The sequence below is a fragment of the Glycine max genome, chromosome 15 (assembly GCF_000004515.6).
Source record: "Glycine max cultivar Williams 82 chromosome 15, Glycine_max_v4.0, whole genome shotgun sequence".
Taxonomy (NCBI): domain Eukaryota; kingdom Viridiplantae; phylum Streptophyta; class Magnoliopsida; order Fabales; family Fabaceae; genus Glycine; species Glycine max.
The window spans coordinates 21,720,766-21,742,155 of NC_038251.2; the positions used below are offsets into that span (position 1 = coordinate 21,720,766).

Below are 21,390 nucleotides of genomic sequence, written 5' to 3' on the forward strand. Positions count from 1 at the left end.
AAAACCCGATGTTAATAAACATATGTTAACATTGGTTATTAAGAAATCGATGTTAACTAATAAATGTTAACATCGGTTCTCCAATAACCGATGTTAATGAACTTCGTTAACATCGGTTTTTCACAAAACCGATGTTAACGTATACACGGTATTTACAATTATGCCACCACGCATATGTTAACATCGGTTTTTTTAACAACCGATGTTAACACACCAATGTTGAATCCGCTTTTTGTAGTAGTGTCATATATGAATATAAAGTTTTTGATTTTTTGACTTGTTTGTTTTGATTATTATTATGTGTTCAACCATATTATATAATTATATATACCTCTTTCTGTGTTTTTCTTGCTATGATTATTTATTGTTGTTGTTGTTATCACTGAAGATAAATATGAAGGTCCTTCTTTCAAATTGGGGGTATCTTTTGAGTTGTTCTTAGGGAGGACTTGTTGGCTGTTGCCTCGAAGCACAACAGTCTCTACAATGCTAATTTAAATGTGTAGTCAATGTCTTTGAATATATTTCAATGTTTTCTTTGGTTGTAGGTAGTACGTTGACACTTCAAGTTACGCAGTAATTTCTTGTTTGACCATCATTGGAGTTGACTGCACATTGTGTTCTTTGGTCTGCCAGTGCTCTGATCCCAGTTGGATTTGTAGTTGTTGACCGTATTTCTTAGGTATGTATTTGTTTCAGTCACACGAATGATAACTTTATGACGATTTACTTATCAATTTTATCTTATATAACTAATTATGTACATTGTGAGCGAACCTTAGTTTCCCGTTTGAGATTCCATACAATGATTAATATGGAATAGTTTGCATTAATCGTTGTATGGAATCTTGAATTGTCCATTTGGACAGTTTGAGAAGACTCATTTTGTATAGTAGATTAACGTTTATTAAATTTGTTGAAATTTCGGTGTACTTCATTTCACTTTGTCCTCCGAGTGCATATTTGAATGTGGTGGACGAACACATGGCATCTCATTCATCTCGTGTACTTGGGGACTTAGGTGAAATGTTGCCAAAATTTCAACAAATTTATAAAACACAATTGACATGTAGTATTGAATCTACTATACAAAAAAGTCTTCTTGAATGGGATAAGACCACACCTTTATTGAAAAAAGTGAGGTTTACATGCATGTTACATGACTTGATACACTATTACGGCAAAAGGATAACATGGATCGAAGTTGGATGCAAGCATCACGCATCAGTGACGAGTATGAAAATGGCATTGAAAATTTCCTCAAATTTACTGAACTGAATGCACCATCTTTGCATGGTAAATTTTTTTGCCCCTGTGTCAAATGTGGGAATGGGAGACACCAGTCAATAAATGAAATGAGATCACATCTTATATGTCACGGGATAATTTCGACTTACACAAACTGGATATGGCATGGGGAAGTGTCAAACAGGTCATCAGTGTCTTACACTCAGTCAATTGATGTAGACATGGGATACCGTATTGAAGACATGATTTGCGATCTGGGACAAGACGGTTTCCAACAAGCACATGTACCTATGTATGACAAAATAGAAAATGATTCAAAGATGCCTTTGTATCCGGGGTGCACAGATTTCACAAGATTGTCAGCGGTATTAGCTTTGGTGAACTTGTCAGCGGAATCAATGAATCATTCAGTGCCTCAATCAATAAGGGAGAAAATGTTTTACGAAGCTCACTGGATACAACCACTTCTTTTGTAGATTCTATTGTTAAAACTGCTACTAAATCTGTAGATAATGCTTTTAGTCTCAACTTTACCTGCTTCTAAGTCTTAACTTCCCTTGAAATCTCATATTGGTTAATGTTTGGATGGCTACCACAGTCCAGAGCTACCATTTGGATGGCTATGCATTCTTTGTTGTTGGGTGAGATTTTAGCTTTAAAATTTCAATTTACAATTTTTGTTTTTATCAATGTTACACTAAACTTAAGAGTGAATGAATTTCTCGTTTGAACTGTAGCATGGATTTTGAAGTATGGGCAGAAAATAGCAGAAGTACTTATAATAAGTAGGATGGTGTGGCTCGCTGCACTACACAGGTATGTCTTACTTCCTTGGCCACGGCATAATCTGTTACTCCATACATTTGCATAGGAAATTATGAGGCAGCTATGCTGGAATGAACCATTTTCATACATAACAAGAAAGGGGACATACGATTAGGAATAGAGGTTGTTTCACAGATTCAACCAAGAAATGCTTCAATTATGTTTGCTACTCGATCTAAAATTTATAGTTTTCCTTTTGATTTGACCACATTACTTTATCTTTTCAGCTTCTCATGGATCTGGAATCATTAGTAAGAATTCCCTTTTAAACCCCATGAATATTTAAAATGTCTTTCCTATCTTTACTTTTCTATTTAAAAATAATATACTGTGCTGGCTTTTTCTTGGCCTCTCTTTGTAGAAGCTTTGCATCCAATATACCAAAGCACTTTTTCTATACATGATATGAAGCACTTTCTTGTTAGTTGTTCCAACTTGAAAGGACATGTAATTGCAAGTAAAATGAAACATGAATTTGATTTGTATGCAAGAATAGCTTTTCATGACCAAAAAAAGGAGTGTATATGCTCTACAATAACTTTTCTTTACCCTGTCTGCAGGTCTTTCCTGGTGCTTGGACAACCATTTTGGTATCTCTTGACAATGCCGGTATTTGGAACCTTCGTCCAGAGAACCTCAACTCGTGGTATATGGGCCAAGAAGTTTATGTGCATGTTGTAAACCCAGAGAAAGACAACAATGTGGTTGTGTAAATTGCTGACAAATTTCAGGTGATGCCACTCTGAATTTCTCATAAGCACACTCTTAAATCTTGCACCACATTTTGCAGCAGGTTTAATATTAATTGGGTGCAGTCCAGGAGGTATGAAATTTAATTTTGTGGTTCTTAGTTTTCTTATAATTCTATCCATCATATTCAAAATGGTCGATCTTTGTTTGGTTGCAGGCACAACTAGTAACATTATAACATATCTTTCACGGTATATTCTCAGTTATATATAATTCCAATTAATTAATGCTTTACTTTGTTTGATCATATTGATGACCAGGTGATCTAATGACCCTTTTGTTTTGCTAGTGGAGATGTGGCGCTATCTGTAATAATGACAACTGCAAGTACCCTAACTGCCATGGTTGGTATAGCTATAATTTGAGTCTTAATCTTTGGTTTCCATTTTTGACGAGCAATTAATTAATTCATGACAAGATGTGGGTAGGCATTAGTACAATGATACAATCAATTAGTAATGGTTTCAGTTCCATGCATCTGCCCACGTTTGTACTTAGGCAGACAAATTAATTTTCTCCTTCGCAGCCCTTTTGGCCCTCCCTCCCTGGTTTTGAAGACTAGCATAAGACATGTCTTGTTTGAGTTATTACAAATAGTGCAGAGTGTATTAATGATTCTTACTTTAATTATATACTTTTGTCTCTAAAAGTAAAAATATGAAAATCTTTTAGTATTGGTTCTTAATTATAAAAACTTTATTCGTTTTTAATTTTTGAAAACTACAAAAGTGCTGTACATATTCTTTCATAATGACTTCACAAGCATTCTCTAAACTTTGACTGCAGTCAGTGGTTTAAGATATTCTTCCACAATAGGATTGAATTTTTGAATTAAATTCTTAATATCACAACTAAGCAGGTTTCAGGTGAATAATATTTTTTTTCTACAGCCCAAGTAACTGGTTGGTCTGTTGTTGTTTAAGGTTGTTCCTGTGTATCAACACATGGAATCTATCTTCAATAAAAAATGAAATCTTCACACATGGTGAATCCTGTGTACTTAAATTTCAATTTGGGTTTGGCAACTTAATCATGACAATGTGCCAACTACTTGTCTCTGGCCACGCTTTTCATGCAAAACTATTCATATGTCAATCTGTTTTGAATGACTAATACTTGGCAGAAAAACTATCTTGAATCCTAACGACATTTATTTTCTTTCAGGTTACAAACAAAAGGTGCTTTAATTTATTCCCAAAAGCTGATCGATGTACATAATAGAGTTGGTCATGCAGGGGGAGTACGTGGTCTCATCATTGTTCAACATCTTCAGTTGTTTTCCTAGTGTGAGTCCTCCTTGCTTAATATGTACTCATTCATAAAATATTAATTTATTTATATGATGCTTAATTATATAATAAAAAATTACATGTACTTATCATAATTAGTTGAGAATAATAATTTTTATTCTTTCACCTATGATTAAGGTTTTCGTTAATTAATTTCATATTATATAACTATGTCTTATACTGAATTAATTTTCTAATTAAGTTGCTTAATAAAATAATATTAAATTATCTTCGTAATCATTATTTATTATTATGTTGCTTAATAATATAATATTAAATTAACTAAAACCATCATATATAGTAAAAAAATTATATGTACTTATGATAATTAGTAAAAAATTCAAAGTCACATAATTTTTAAATTTTCAGGTTATATTACGGTTTTAATAATTTAATATGATGTAATTTTTAAATTTTCAGCTTATACATTATTTATATATATTAAATATTATTACATAATTTTCAGCAAAAATATTAATTTAATATTATTATATAATTTTTTTAATTTTCAGGTTATACATTATTTTTTTAACTTTAAATAGAATATAATTTAATATTATATACATAATTTTCAGCTTATTATGTAATTTAATATTATTATATCATTTTATAATTATCAGCTTATACATAATTTTTAATAATAACTAATTATATTTAGAAGTTATTCTTTATATTTATTTATATTAATATTCTTACATATAAATATAATATTATTAAATGATAATTTAAACTAATTATTTATATTTAATAAAAATTGTCTATATTTTCTAATAATAATATTGTAATTATTATTAGAAAATATAAATAATTATTATTAAATATAAATAATTAATTTAAGTTATCATTTAATAATATTACATTTATATGTAAGAATATTAATATAAATAAATATAAAGAATAACTTCTAAATATATAATTAGTTTTTTTTAATTATATTTATATATATAAAAAATTAAACAGAAATTTACATTAGTGCTTACCTGGTGCACTGACGTTAGTCATTTGGAGTGAAGCAACCATGTTAAAGGATTGACTTTTTAAGTCGTTTGTTTCCCTGAAATGACATTGATGCATACTGTTTTTAAGTCGTTTTGATGTGCAGAAATGACGTTGATGCACGCCATTTTTAGGTTGTTTGTTTTCCAGAAATGACGTCGATGCACACGTCTTCTACGTCGTTGCATCGTCGGAACGACTTAGAAACTACCCGTTTCTATGACGTTGCTGGGTAAAGGACCGATGTAGACATTTATTTTCTCCACATCGTTGCTGCGTAACCAATGACTTGCTTCGGGACTTCATTCAAAACAGTGTTTCGCGGCCGTCGTTGAAGGTTCCAGCGTAAACAACGACGTCAACTTTAAAGACGGGCTTCCACCGTCTTTGAAGTGCTTATTCCACCGTCGTTAAACGCAATTTTCCGAGTAGTGTTTTTTGTAATAGTGCCGGTATCATTGGGGATATAGATTTGTGGACTTAGTTTAAGCCCCACAATGGTGAAAATCTTGGGAAAAAGATACGATCTTAATATATCTTTTCTTATTTGATCCTTTAGGAGGTGAAGATAAACTTTCTCACTTTCCTATTTTAGAATAACTAAAAGCCCTGTCGGTTTGTTTCATAGTATACCAGAACTTGTTGTAAATTGGTAGAACAACATGTAAATTGTTGTAAATTTCTTGATATGTAACCTCGATTCCTATTGATAAAAAAAAGTTGTACAAATGGATATGTGGCATGGAAGTGCACTCGACCAACTATCGAAGAGCTTGAGAATTTTGGCACACCAGACCTCACTATTTATAATGCTAGACAGTTTCCTTGCAATCGTTACACTCACTGCATGACATCTTCTATAGCATTGATCTTAGTCTTGCAAGGAAGGAAATGGTAATCCTGGGGATACAATATACAAGGGAAATGAAGAATGGTCTCTTTAGTGCCATGCACTATCTCATGCCCAAGAGGCAAATCCTCTCCCTACACTCTGGCTGCAACATGGGCAAAGGTGGAGATGTTAGGAGCATATTTGTGTTAAATAAAATTCACGTAGTTCTTTTTAAATAAAAAATGGTTTTTGATTTTAACAAAACTCCCAAGAAATTTACTCAATAATAATAATGTTTAATTTTAATATAATGTTAATAGATTTCTATTAAGTCAAATGGATTGCCTTGTAAATTTAAGTTTTATTTTTATAATAATTACATTAGCTATTAAAATAGTGAACAATATTCAATTGTATGAAAGTTGATTACAGTGTAAATATTTATACAATGAATGTATTTAATTTAAATTCATAATAATAAAGAGTTTAATTTTCATATATTATTAGTATTTTTAACCAATTAAAAAGTATCCTAAAATGTGATTTTTTTTATAAAAAAAATCAACAATCTTATTAGTTACGGGAAATTGTGGCTGATACATTGCGGTTGCTTTAGGCTGAATCAGAAAACCTTTATATTGTGGGTGATTAGTTACGGGAAATTGTGGCTGATACATTGCGGTTGTGCATTTAAAACCATGACGTGCAGTTAAGGAGGGAGTATAACAAAAACTGCTTTAAACTTCCATCAACCGATCAAATAGTGTCCTTCATGAATTTCCCTTTTCATCATTCTCAGATTCTTTCTCTCAAAATGGCGATCCTAGCACGCACACTCATTTTTATTTCACTCTCCGCTCTCTCTTTCTTCCCAGTTTCATCTTCTGAACATCCAACTTCAGGTGTTATCAGAAAGCAAATGGTTTTAAATTGCGGGAAGTCAAAAAACTTTTACATTGTGGGAAAATAAGGTTGATGCAACCACAATTGCAGTTATGATGTGATTGTGGAGTGTCAAAATACATTACAATTGTGGACCGCAATTTAAAACCATGCAACACTTTTTCATCTTTTAAAAGAAAATAGACATAGTTTTGCTTGCGCAATCCTTACTTTGTTTTTGTTTCTTGCATTTGGGAACACACAGATCAAAACTTCCCCTATTCGCTTTTAGTTGGTGGGATGACAAGGACACATTCTTGGCCGGTGACACAGCAACCATCAAAGTCAAAGTGCTTGAGAATGCTGATAAGATTGACAGAAAAACCTTCAACCCCATACTAACCGTGAATGGAAAGGAAGGGAGCAGTTCCTACGTGTCTACCGTGTTGTCAGATTTCAAAGGAGACCCAAATGAGTGGAAGATTTCCTTCACCCCCATCAGGGTTGGATTGTTTAATTTACTCATCAGCGATGACCGTTATAAAGTTGATGATTCTTCTTTGCATTTCCAAGTTGAGCCAGGTTTACTTTTTTAGACTTTTGTTTAATAGAATTGAATGATGCATAGGTACTTAGGTAGGTAGGTGTTAAGGGAATTAAAATTAACTACCCTTGTAAATCACTTGAAGGATTCCGCTGTTTTAAGAGCAAAAGAAAAATATGCTTAGAATTCAGATTTGAGTTTTAAAACTAGTTTATAAAGAATGGATTGATCCCAACTAATTTGGCCATATTACTAATTTATGTAAGATCTTTAACACACACGTCTCACATCGAAAATTGGACATAAGTTTGCAAGAATGAACATCTATGGAATGACTCCATAAATCCTCATGATAAAATTTAAGAAATTTAAAAATTTTAAGTCGAAAATCAAAGTTAAAGAAATTCATCTTTAACAGGTGGAAGCATCAAGATAATGTGTCTAAAAACAATACTTTTTTCTTTATTTCATAGTGAGAACAAAATTATGTTTCTTCTAGACACATTTTCTATAGGTCTTCCAACAATTGGTAAGATATACTTTAATATCGTCTCACAATTTTAGTTTGAACTTAACTCCATCTTAAAAATTAATTTATAGGATAAAAGTTATCCTCTATTTACATACACTATTTTATCCATGTGGCTAGACTAGTCAAGGTGGGTTCTCGAACAAACACCATTGTTTTGGAAAATGGTAGGTGCAGATCATTTTATCCATTCTAGTTTATACCTAGGTTACTTTGGTTTTTAATGTGCCACATAATAATGCTTGATAGTTGATACTATTTTCCTAATGAAGGGAACATGTACCCATCTCTATGTGTTGCATCATGGAAGGGTGTGAGACATGAATTTGAAGCTGGTTCAAAAGCAACAATCATGGTACTCCTTAAAGATGCATTTGGGAACAGTATCTCTCAGACGGCTGAAGTGTCTTATTTGCCTGATTTTAAGTTGTATGTGCTGCATGAAAATGGTTCTGTTGCAAGTGCTCCAGATATCTCAAACATAGGGTGGAATGAGTTTGATTATGTAGTCATTGAGTTTGTTGTGACGATAGCGGGAAAGTTCTCCTTGAGCTTAGAAGGAGGAAATCAAACCTTGAATGGTTCTCCATTGCCATTGAAGGTTAATCCAGGTTGTGTGCTTTTGTTTCAATGATAATTACTTTATACCGTATTTGGACTAATGGACTACTTGATATATCCTATATGTACATGCTTGAGCTTGATTGATACACACAATGTTCTGACATAATTAATGATGAGTATATTGTAATTCATAGTGTTGCATTCAATTTATTATTACAACTTCATACGTGCATGGGGATTGCTTCTTCTATATATTATTTCATTACTTCTTGAAAATCTACAATAGCTTGACTTCTCTCTCCCTCAAATAACAGGAACTATAGATGTCTCTAACTGTATCGCCAAATGGAACATTGAATCACATGCATGGCAATTGGCTTCCAAGATGGAAATCTTTATACATCAGTTAGATCAATATGGAAATCTGGTTTCTGGACTGTATCCTTTTGATTCTGAAGTTGTTGAAAGAGATACAAACTTGTCAATACCGATATCAGATCTTCACTTTGAGGAAGTGGATGCTGGAATTCAGTTGTTTTCGTTTAGCAATTTGGAGCCAGGGAACTTCCTGCTGACAATATATGATTCCAAGCATGATAAAAGCATTTCCAATATGCCATATGTTTATACTGTATTTATTGGTAAAGTTTCATGTCAAATCTCTTAGAAACTTTATTAGATCTTGTGACATTATTTCTTCCATTTTGTTCTTGCATAATCATTTCATCCTTTGATTTTTATCATTTTCTTCGTTTAAATGTAATTTCAGTTTCATGTTCCTTTCCAAATAGGTTATTGTGATGGTGTTAAAAGTGTTGTTAATGGATCCGGTTTAAATGATTCAGTAGCTGGTGTAAAGGCAGAATTCTCTGTTTATTTGAATGACATTTATCAATATCCTTCCCCTATTGAAGCAAACATACTTCAAGTACAAATTTTAAGAGAAAATGACTCCTACAGCGCTTCACCAATCATATATCCTATGCTAAACAATAATGGTACTTTCGAAGATAAACTTTGTTATATTCTTTTATTTATTTGGTTATTGTAATTTTATTGTTATAATTGTATCTTTATATCAGCGAGCACAATAGCTTCAAGAGTGAGATATGATGGAATTAGTCACATGGAAGCCGCCCCGTCACCTTCAATAGAGCTTGGCAACAATGTAAGGAAGACAAATATTAATTTTTGGTGCACAATTTAATACTTGAGACTCTTACTAAGATCTCACCATGGTTTCAGCCTAATGGGAGCGAGAGCTTTGTCATGGCCAGTGCTTTTCATGTGAAATACATACTAGAAAAAAGTGGCTTTTATGATATTAACATACATTGTGGGAACATATTATTGAACGAGGGACATTCATTCAGGAAAGAGGTAAAAGCAGGTACTATGATGCATGAAATGATAAAAAAAAATGATTTCATAAGGTTTGCATAATCTTAGATTTAAAAAAGCTTAAATATTTTTTTTGTTCTATAATTTAGTATTTTTTCATTTTTGTTCCCGAAAAAAATTATTTTAGTCAATGTAAAATGTGTTTTTTTTTTAACTTTTTTTTCTTAAAGAGTTTTAAATGATATTTTTTTATTATTCAATATATTTTATTTTTATTATTCAAAGTGTTATTTAAAGTATTTTAAAGATAAAAAATAAAACAAAAAATATTTACTGTGACGAAAATAAAAAAAACACTAAATTACCTAAAAAATATATTTAAACCTTAAAAATACATTTTTTTGCACTTGATCTCATGGTATGCCCTCCTTTTTTTGTGAATTAAATAAGGAGGATTTACTTATTTGCACGGTAATCAGATTAAGTGTGTTGGAAAGTCTACACCAAATACTAGAGTGAAGTTTATATACCTAATAGGGTGTTAGGAAGTCCCACATCATCTGTCTCAGTTCTTGGGGTGTAGTTGACATATCTGTTGGACAACTTCACTTAGTGTTAATTGATTTTAAGTTGAAATCTAATATGGGGAACATCAGTTAATCCTATAATCAAGTGGGATAGAGTTCGATTGGTGTTGTCCTCATTCTTTTAAATAAAAACTGAATTTTCAGCACAAAGTATCATGCATTGCATTATCCATACTTCAAGCCTAGAAGATTCCTGCATAAAGGAGTAGGTTAAATATAAAAAGATTCATGAGTGCTTAACTCAAGTTCAAAATATTTCCATAGGATATATTTTTATTGCATAGTTTATCTCAGTTTTGCTCGGTAATTTTCACATATATTTATAGTTTTGCTCACAAACACTTCTCATGAGTTTGCCTCTGGCTTGCTGCAGGTGAAGTAAATGTTTCCCTGTCAAGTGTTGTGAGGTTTTCTTCAAAGGTGCCAAAGCTGTCGAAAAATGAAATAGTTGTGCAGCTTGTGGATTCATATTTAAATCCTGTCCTCTCACAGCAATCAAGGTTGAAATTGGAGATTGCTGCTTCTACCAATAGTTCTGGCTTTTTAACTTCGGACATTAAGGATAATAAGGATGGATCATACAGCTGCAGCTATATGGCCGAAGATGTTGGCACTTACGAGATTTGTGCTTCCTTTGATGGCAAGCGTTTCTTGTCATGTCCCTTCAGTATCAATGTGTATAGCAGTAAGTTCAAACAACATGCAGCTTATGATTTTATCATTGTTATTATTTTGGTATGTATGCTGCTTAATGTTAAAAAGTTACATATATGCTTCATAATTATATTGGTATAGATGAATATACTGTTGTCAAAGGGGCTATTGCTTTGTCTAAGATCAAGTTGTCAATCTTTTTTGTGTTCTTTTCTAAGATTAAAGGGGAGGACAAATTTTTCATTTGAAGTAAACATTTTCCTTATTTCCGAATTTTCTAAAATGAGAAATAAATTATCTTATAATCTTTCGGTCATCAATTCAGTTTTTAAAGCATTTATAATTCTTGAAATTTAAAAAATAAAAATTAACCATGATTTCTGCTATCCTCCAAACTCCTGATTCCAAACATAAACAGGGGAGATAATCAATATTTTTCAAATAGTTATTTTCTATACCCCTTCTATTATCTGACCGATTTTCAGACTTAGTCAAAATATGTCGATTTAACCATTTGTAAGTTTTAAAAACTTACTATAGTGACTGTAGGTGGATGGCCAAAATGGAGAAATTACAGTATGATCCAAAACCACCGCATGATTATGGTCGTGGCTAATTTCCATGACACATAGTCGAATTGAATTAACTCTTTCTCGTAAATTAAAATTTTTGACTGTCACATGAAGATTGGCATTTGGCAGAAACCACATACTTGTGGTGGTTCATGTCCAAGCAATAATTTCTTATCAAAATACATATTTCTATTTTATTATTTATTTTTTAAAGAATATGATTTAAGGATTCTTTTTCTTGATAACTTACAGGTGAATATTTTCCAAAGGCTAACAATGATACAATATCTCTTTGGGAGGATCAGTCCATTGCCCTTGATGCCTTAGCAAATGATTATTTTGCGGGTGATAAAGCAAGTATAGTTGAATTCTCAAAAGTAAGATATGTTGTCATTTCATTCTGAAACCTCCTCTTAGCCTTCTTTTTCATGTTATTCTATGTTGATTCTAACTTTTCCCAGTTGAAAGATCCTAATCATAATTATCCTTTGATGTTCTAGCAATACAGTCAATATGAACCTCAATATTTATTTACTGCATGATGAATAATTAATAGTAACTTGCTTATACTTGTGACAAGCTGTTTAAGCATTACAGTTCTCAGTCTTTTTTATAGAGATATGCTTGAAGTCCTTAATAATTAGTAATTTAAATCACGTTATTTACTACTTTCATCTTTGTCTTCATATGCATCAGGAATATGATAAATCACTGTTTCTTTTGTATTTTTTCAGCCAGATCATGGTTCACTTATGCAGAATGGAAGGATCTTTCGTTACACTCCTTATAAAGGGTATTATGGAAACGATTCCTTTTGGTATACAATTTCTGATATAAATGGAAATCTTGCTACTGCTTTCATGTACATATCTGTTCTCAATGTTCCACCTCAGTTTGTTTCTGTTCCAAATCAACTGCAAGCAACAGAAGATTTGATAAGCCCTAGATTTGGGTATGTATAAGCAGCATATATATAAATATTTTTTATGAACTTTATAATTGGAATGTCCTTATGTGTATGATCTTATTGTGCCATTCTTGCAGTGGTTTCACCGGGTTTGAGTTAACTTATTCAAATCCAAAGGAGAATATTTCTGTCAATCTTAGTGCACAATCTGGAAGTATACTTCTGTCTCCAGTGGCAATGCAATTTGGGCAAGTAATGTGGAGCAAACTTACAATTTATTCAGGAAATGAAACAACAACCAGTTTAATAATAGAAGGCTCTGTGGAAGTAATTAATTTTGCGCTTCAGTCAATTCAATATCTAGGGTATTTTTCTTTTATATATATATACATATATATATATATATTTGTTATGTTTAAATTTATTGAAGCAATGCTCTTGTTTGGAAAATTTTGTTCATTCCAGTGATACAGAAAGTATCTATAAATTGATAATGTATATCTGCCTCATGGAACTGTACTGCACTTTGATGATGACACTTGGCAACATGTTTAATGTTTACAGAGTATTTTGTCACAAATAATTTATTATCTGCTTATAGATTCAAAATACTATCAACACCATCAAAATCTTTTCTTAATACATGGTACCGGTTAGGCAGTTACATAAATCAAACAATATCACTCACGAACCAAATCCTAGGAAATTCCAATTCAATTTATCTTTTTCCTTCCCTCTCTTACCTCTAACTTGATAAATCTATCCTCCATCTAATCTGCCCTTTCTACTTTGGTTTTTATTAGTCTTCTCTGTCCAACTCTGTTTGGTCTAAGAAGTAACTTGACATGAGTGAGTTGTAGAAAGTAAATGAATCCTTTGGTATCAACAATGTGGCAAGTTTCAAGGCATTTTTGTGCCATAAATTTGATTTTCAATTATATATGTTATTCTTATTAATCCTGATATTTTTTGTTCTTCAGAAATGAAAATTTTTATGGTGGAGATACCATTCAAGTCTCTGCCAGGAATAAGAATGGGGTGAATTCATTAGGTGTTCCAATATTTGTTGATCCTATTAATGACCCTCCATTTATTAGAGTCCCATACTTCATCATATTGAAGAGTAATGAAGATGAGACCCTTATCTTTGACCAAGAGAAAGACAAGTTTGACTTTTTCATTGGAGATCCCGATCTTCTTACCTTCCCTGGTATATACTTCCACCGTTCTTAATTATAAGGCATTGTTGACTTAAGCTTATTAATAAAGTTGTTAAATTTTATTGTTTGGTCATTTAATGCATGGATAATCAAATCCAGAGGCTTGTGATGTCAAGTCATAAATATATAGACATCAGATGCAAAAGCTGTTAAAGCAAAAAACTGGTAGAGTGGTAGTGGTCGTTATACTGTCGAGATTTAGTAATTGTTTGTTTAGGTCTAACTCAACCCCAAAATGTAACTCACTTATATATTTTATCTTGACTTTATTTTTAGTCAATGTGAAACTTGGATTTTTTCCAATAAATATGCCTTTATAAGGATAGCAACTATTTAATTTTAAGTTTATTTTGTACTCTAATTTAGCTAGTGAGACTAGTAAGGGGTTAGTAGCTTTTTACTCTCTTGGAAAAGCAAGGGAGTTTTTTATTGTCCATTTTCAGATCCTAAAGTTTGGGTCTGAGTTTTTCATCATGACATAAATTATAAATATCTTGAATATTTTGGAATCTAATAAAGTAAATGCCTCTCCATATAACATTCTGCTGATGGGTCTTATCAGGTGGTCAGGCTCATTTTTTTGTGACGTTCTCTATGGAAGTAAATGATGGATTCTTAGTAACAAACCTACCAGTTCATTTGATCAACACAACTGAATTGAAGCACAGATATAATTATCAGTGGCAGCCTCTTCAGACATATGTTACTATCTCAAAGCACTTTATTGTCAAAGCTCATGGAATCAGATTTCTGGGCACAGTCAATGACTGCAATAGTGTTATGCAGCAACTGTTCTATCATGTGAGTGGTGTTTTTTAGTTTTTTACCCTGAAGTTTGAGAACCAATCACGGTCTTCAATATAATGTTCCCATCACCAGTTATATGTAAAATCATAGACAAAAGCTTATGGCTAGCAGAAGCACTACCTTCCGTTCCTTCATCACGAATTCATGAAAAAATAAATTCCACACACTGCTCAGTAGATTGGTGCACAGGTTTGGATACATTGATAAAAAGGATTATAAGTTGTATATAAATACAGTATTTTAATTAATGTAATTTTGGAAATACTGTAATTTGACTAAGAAACATATTTTTTTAAGAAAAAAGTGGCACTGACCAGTATCAACTTTCCAAAGCACCCTAAAGAATAAACAATAAGAAAAGGTTGCATAGAAGTTTATTAAATGCCTAAAACTGTTATTACATAAATCGTGACTGTGTAAATATAACACCTTTTTTAATTCAAGACCAAATTTAGTGAAATTGGAAAGAAATAAATTTGTAGTTTCCAATTTGCAGAGTGTTATGGCAATAATACTAATATATTGGTAGAATGTATCAAGGAAACCAGAGATTTTTTCTTGTCACTTTTTTTTTTCTTATTTCATACAGGGAGGTGAGCGTGGAGCTGTGTTAACATTGACACTAAATGACATGGGGAACTATGGATGTTATCCAGATTGTGCAGAGGGAATGTCAATGCCATTATATACTGAAGCTATAGTTAATTTGATGAGAAAACAGCCAATGAGTTCATTTCTTGCTCACAGTAAGTTACAGATTTCATAAGCTTAGTTGAGTTTGAAGGATTTATCAAAATTCAAAACTTATTGGCTTTAGGGTTCACAGCAAGGATTTGATAAAATTTATCAATATTATTTCTAGAAACAAATAGAAACATTTAGTTTCCAATTCATGGGCACTTAAAAGAATTAGAGTCCATCTTATCATAATGTATAGTTACATGATTTCCATAATCAGTTTATCAGAAATAGAAGCATACATGCAGGTATTTTATTTCTATGACTTACAAGCTCATTCTATTTGTGGCAAACAGCCTTAGGATCAATCATTGTCATTGAATTTGTCATCATGTCCTCTCTTGGAGTGCTGCTTCTGTACTTCACCTGTAAATGTGCAATTCTTCTTGCACAGGAAAGAAGAAACCACGAGAAAAGGTCTTCAGAGCTATCTACTGCACAAAGTTCCCACAGAGAAACTGTAAGAGTACAAATATAGCAGATGAATTACAATTTGCACATAGCAACATGACAATGATTTTGTTCATTGTTTTTTCTGCTCTAAGGAAATTGTTAAAAAGATCAATTCAATTGTATTGGCACAGATACATCTTACATAACAAGGGTGTGTTTGGAAACACGTTGAATGGAAGAATTGCGTGTTCCAATGCAAAAATAAGACGGACACAAACACATACTAAATGATCCGCTCCCAAATAATAGACATTAGGCACACAATTTTCACATAACAAAACATGTGAAAACTTAACTCTGAGGATTCATTTTTTCTTACATTCTTTTGGATAAAGCTATATTTGACTCATTTGTTTTCTCTTTTGCTTTTGTTACAATTACATGAAATCTGACGATGTTGCTACCTATGTCACTGGCTGTTGATCAAGTACTTCCTTGCGTCGCTTTGGTATGCAATCCTCAAACTTTCGCCAACGTTAAGTTAGTGTGCTGCAGAATTGTTATGATTGTTGTGAGATTAGGAGGATAATTATTTTGAAAATTACACATACAAGCAAAATACAAAAAGCTTTTAAGAGACTTAGAAGAAACACAGCTGGACAAATCAATCAAGTTTGAGCATATAAAACACGTTGGCAGAATTTATTTCATGATTTATAAACTATGCATGGAAAAGTGAAGGAAGAAATGGTTAATGATTTTTTATAGTAGAATTTGTGTGCAAAATTGAGCTTACTACTCTTTACTTTACCTTCAATATTAATGACTTCAAAGATGGAACTTTCAGGTGCTTTCGTCTATTTCAAGTTGGAGAATCTAGAAAAGCAAGAAACCAATGCTCTCCAACAAGTGCAACTCAGCATACAGTTGTGCCTACTTCTACAACTCTTGATTTTGAGAGAAAGTGAGAAACCATACCTTAAAGTAAAGCTTTTACGCCTTTTTGTTTGGCCTAACTGCAAGATATTGTATTGCATATTTATATTAATACTGTGAAGATATAGATTAAATGTTTTTAAGCCTATTTTAAATCGTAGTTAAAGCTTATTTAAAGAATCTTTACTTAAGTACTTACTATATATTTATGTTGGGACATCAAACTATAAGATTGAAGTTTTTGAAAAATTTATATTTTGATAATTTGGTTTATGAAAGATAAACTTTAGTTATTTAACTATTAAATTATTTGTTATTATTTTTTAAAGATTATATATATGTGGGGGGAATAGGATCCGTTTACACTAGGTGTAAATTTAAAAACTCACCAAATCTTGTCCGTTAGTTTAATGAAATATGATAGTTTATATTATTTCACTTTCAAAATTAAATAAATAAATAAGTGAGTCAGGTGCAAATAAATTTTTGAGAAAACGTGTTTTTTTGCTTTAACAAAAAAATGTGTTTTTAGTTTTTATACTTTTCAAATATTAATTAAAGTTTATATAATTTTATATCAACAAATTTTGTCCTTAAAAAAAAACATGTGAATTTTGTTTTTAATTTCCTCAAAGAATCCATCATTTTTTTAAGTTAGAAGGGACTAAATTCATATATATTTCTTAAAGTTAAAGAATCAATATGAAAAAGTACACATACCTTGACCAAATTTGACTGAAAAACACATTTTTCCCTAGATTTTTCCCTATACTTGCTTATTCAACATACTCACATAACAAATACTTGTACTAGTATAGTGTTGATTTTAACTCAACCTTCTCAACGCGCGAAGCAGTTGACAAGAGATTAGTATGTGTCCTTGTCATTCTCACTCTCAATTAAATATTTTTCATGTTCTATGTTTTTCCTTTTGTTTTGATGTACATTTCACACACTAAAAATTTATCTCTTAACCATCTTTTATCTCTATTTGTTTTTTTTTTAAACAGCCACTACTAGAAACCGGGATTTCAACATCGGTCAAAAAGGGATTCAACAACGGTGGGTAACCGTTTTTGTATGTAATGTTGTTGAAATTACAAATTTTCAACAACGGTCCAAAATTGACCGTTGTAGAATTACATTCATTTCTACATTAGTGCCTACACCAGCACCGATGTAGTAACCTAAGCTTTCTACATCACTGCCTATGCCAGCGCTAATGTAGTAACCTGCACTTTCAACATTGTTTCTCGCCTTAACAACGATGTAGAAATATATTCGATTTCTACATCATTGCTTACATATATACCCATGTAAAAAAAATTAACAACCTATAGAGTAATTAATCAATATGCTTGATGTAATAATTGTTTATATATAAAAACTGAGAATGAGTGGTAAAAATTATCTATATTTTTAATAATCAATAAATATAATAAAATAATAATTAATTAACTAAAACCTAACAATGAGTAATAAAAATTATCTATATTACTAATAATGAATAAATATACTTATATAATATTAAATTAAGTAAAAGCTAACAATGAGTAATAAAAATTGTATATACAATGAGTAATGTAAAATGCTTTTATTTAGTAACTGGATTTAATTAAATTGATGTTAAAAGAGGGTTAATTAATTACCTCTGCATTTCGTTGCCGCACTAAAGTACTAAAAATGAATAATTGACTGAAGGTGATGGCTGAAAAATTCTCTGTTAGATTGATATAATTTCATCAAGCATCAATGCAGAGCCATAGACAGACTATAGAGTGGGTTCATTTGAGTCTTTCTTCCAGAAGAATCTTCGAATACCCATTCTTGAAAGCTGCAATCTGCAAGCATATACAGCTTGTCAAATTTATTAGGGTATATATGTATATATATATCATTTGTCACCTTAACATTCATAATGTTTGAAGTGGACTTTTCCACCTTATTATATATACCAACAATAATTCACACGCCGCTCCCTGCTATAAATTCTATCAGCATTCCCTCCCATCTGCCATCAATTATCATCATATCATATAATATTAATATATGGATTTCCGTAGTTTTAAGCAGGTTGTGGCAAATTTTATGTCAGAAGTGAGAGGTGGGAGAGTGAGATTTGATCCTGACCGTATATTGATGAGTGGAGGGGCCACAGGAGCAAACCAGCTAATAATGTTCTGTTTGGCTAATGATGGAGATGCTTTTCTGGTTCCTAGTCCTTATTATCCAGCGTATGTGCCCTCTCTTTCATCACGCCTAGTTTCATTCAATGAATCACACTATTTCACACCCATCAAAACGTTAAAAGTGAACACAAATTAAAGCAACCACAAAGAGCAATAACTATTTTGTCTTCATTAAAAGGGTATATACCTGGCGGTGGCTTCATTGAAGTGGTGCTCAGAATTGTAAATTATTCAACAAAATTTTAGTTTTTAACCATATTAAACCTTATTAATCGCGTGGATGAAAATAGTGAATCAACTAATCAAGCCAAAGTTCTGGCATGAATCCTTAACTATAGTACCTGATGTTTGGCTATTATGAACTTTGTTCCAAGCTACTCGCCATAACTGACAACTTGACTTGAAAGAATGTTACTGTTGCCCCCAGCAGGATCACGAATTTCATTAGTGGTTATGCTTGATATGCCCTCTCTTTCATTAGCGGTTATGCTTGATATGCCCACCTTTCATAGCATATGTAATAATTAATACCATAATTATGATAAAATGATGATATAAAATTATCATGTACATTAAATTCTTTAAATAATTTGTTTCGAAGTTTAGTTTGAAGCAATATTCTTTAGCTAAAAATTAGATTAGACAAAAAGAGTAAAAATTGTAACTACAAAACAACTAGCAAACTTTGTAACCAAAATAACTTAAATAAACACTTCAACATGCAAAAATTGCTTATATACCACATAAAAACACAAACTCAAAAAGAACTAGAGTGATATTAAAATAGTCCCATATAAAAGTTACTTTGTCTTCAGACTAAATGATGACCATCATATATCCAAATTCATTCATAGTATATATAAATGGTTAAAATAATTAGTTCAAAAAAATGCCATCGTGAGACATTGGCTGTTATCAAACAAGGATTCACCAAATTCATGAACATGAAGGCTAGGCAGTGATTAGAATCATCATCATTGAGGACTTTGCATAAGTGTTGCAAAATAGTCCTTCCGTTAAATTTTAAAGTAACGCTGTTAGTGAGGTCAATTTTAGTGCCACGTGAACTATCCAACGTGGCACTAAAGGATGACATGGCATGGCATATGGACGTACCTCTTAAAAGATGCCACGTCATTTTATGATAACAAAACGAGTAAATAGGCAATTTAGTCCCTGACTTTGTACCCCTGTTGCATATTAGTCCCTAACTTAATGAAAAATTCAAAATAGTCCTTATCTTTTGCATAAGTGTTGCAAAATAGTCCTTCCGTTAAATTTTAAAGTAACGCTATTAGTGAGGTCAATTTTAGTGCCACGTCATTTGATGATGATAGAATGAGTGGCTTCTTCAAATCTGATGGTTCTGAACCAATTGAGGCATATATACGAAAAAGAACCCACACACACTTGCACAAATAAAAAGAACCAAAAATCCACAGTAACAACCTTATCTCTGTAGCCGTCAACACCAATGGGCGAGGTCTGCATAACCATTCTCGCAAGGAATCCAAGCAGAGGAAGAAGAAAAGAAAGAAGAAGAGAAAAAACCAGAGGAATCAAAAGATGACAAGGAATCCAAGGAGAAATCTGCGCCACCAGAAATCGTGCAAGACACAACCTTCGCAATGCATGGACACTTTAAGCACGATTTCTGGCATTTTTTAAGTTAGGGACTATTTTGCAACACGTATGCAAAAGATAAGAACTATTTTGAATTTTTCATTAAGTTAGGGACTAATATCCAACAGGGGTAAAAAGCCAGGGACTAAATTGCCTATTTACTCATTTTGTTATCATCAAATGACGTGTCATCTTTTAGGAGGCACGTCATCCTTTAGTGCCACGTTGGATAGTCCACGTGGCACTAAAATTAACCTCACTAACAACGTTACTTTAAAATTTAACGGAAGGACTATTTTGCAACACTTATACAAAAATAGGGACTATTTTAAATTTAATATTAAGTTAGGGACTAATATGCAAAATGGGTACAATCTCAGAGACTAAATTGTCTATTCACTCCTAAAATAAGAAGTCAAAATTAATGAAAGACAAATCTGTAGCTTCTACAGATACATCGCGCTAAGGTAAGGGCCTTGGGCGATCCAGACAACGACTGTGGCCTCAAAATTTTATCACACAACTATAACTAGGTTCACAAATATTACTAAATACTACTAAACACTTAACTATAATGTTCATACTTTTACAAAAAAGCAAAAGTATGACCAAGAGGTTCAGCATGGGTACAAAATACTACTAAATACTACTACATACTACTAAATACTTAACTATAATGTTCATAATTTTCTTCAAAATCACAAGTATGACCAATAGGTTCAGCATGGGTAGAAAATACTACTACATACTACTAAATACTTTGATAAAAGAATAAAGTGTTCTTCCTACAACTTCACATAGGTTCAGCATTGTTCAGAAATACTACTAATTAAATACTCAGGGAGATAGCATGCACCAATGCCACTATGACCAAGAGTCTAAGTAAGTTTCGAAAATCAAAATAGTTAGAAGAATGTAGATTATTCCAAATACTCAGAGGAGTGTAATACCGAGTTACTATTTG

General features: G+C 31.9%; 1 protein-coding gene and 2 long non-coding RNA genes across 3 annotated transcripts; 2 read left to right on the forward strand and 1 right to left on the reverse strand.

Annotated features, from left to right (window-relative positions):
* Positions 1-2,409: 2,409 nt before the first annotated feature.
* LOC121173641 (uncharacterized) lies at positions 2,410-3,263 on the forward strand. The gene is made up of 2 exons (XR_005888874.1): positions 2,410-3,014; positions 3,113-3,263. It is a non-coding gene; the product is annotated as an uncharacterized lncRNA (long non-coding RNA).
* A 5,510-nt stretch (positions 3,264-8,773) lies between these two features.
* Positions 8,774-15,763, forward strand: LOC100806037 (protein GAMETE EXPRESSED 2). The gene is made up of 12 exons (XM_026125912.2): positions 8,774-9,100; positions 9,251-9,457; positions 9,542-9,627; positions 9,705-9,849; positions 10,761-11,072; positions 11,866-11,990; positions 12,348-12,565; positions 12,658-12,885; positions 13,501-13,730; positions 14,303-14,541; positions 15,137-15,293; positions 15,582-15,763. Exons 1-12 carry the CDS (start codon positions 8,845-8,847, stop codon positions 15,761-15,763), a joined length of 2,385 nt encoding a protein of 794 aa, XP_025981697.1. The 5' UTR covers positions 8,774-8,844.
* An 11-nt stretch (positions 15,764-15,774) lies between these two features.
* LOC121173642 (uncharacterized) lies at positions 15,775-18,712 on the reverse strand. The gene is made up of 3 exons (XR_005888875.1): positions 18,264-18,712; positions 16,490-16,694; positions 15,775-16,227 (listed from the first exon to the last, which is right to left on the reverse strand). It is a non-coding gene; the product is annotated as an uncharacterized lncRNA (long non-coding RNA).
* Between the last annotated feature and the right edge of the window lie 2,678 nt (positions 18,713-21,390).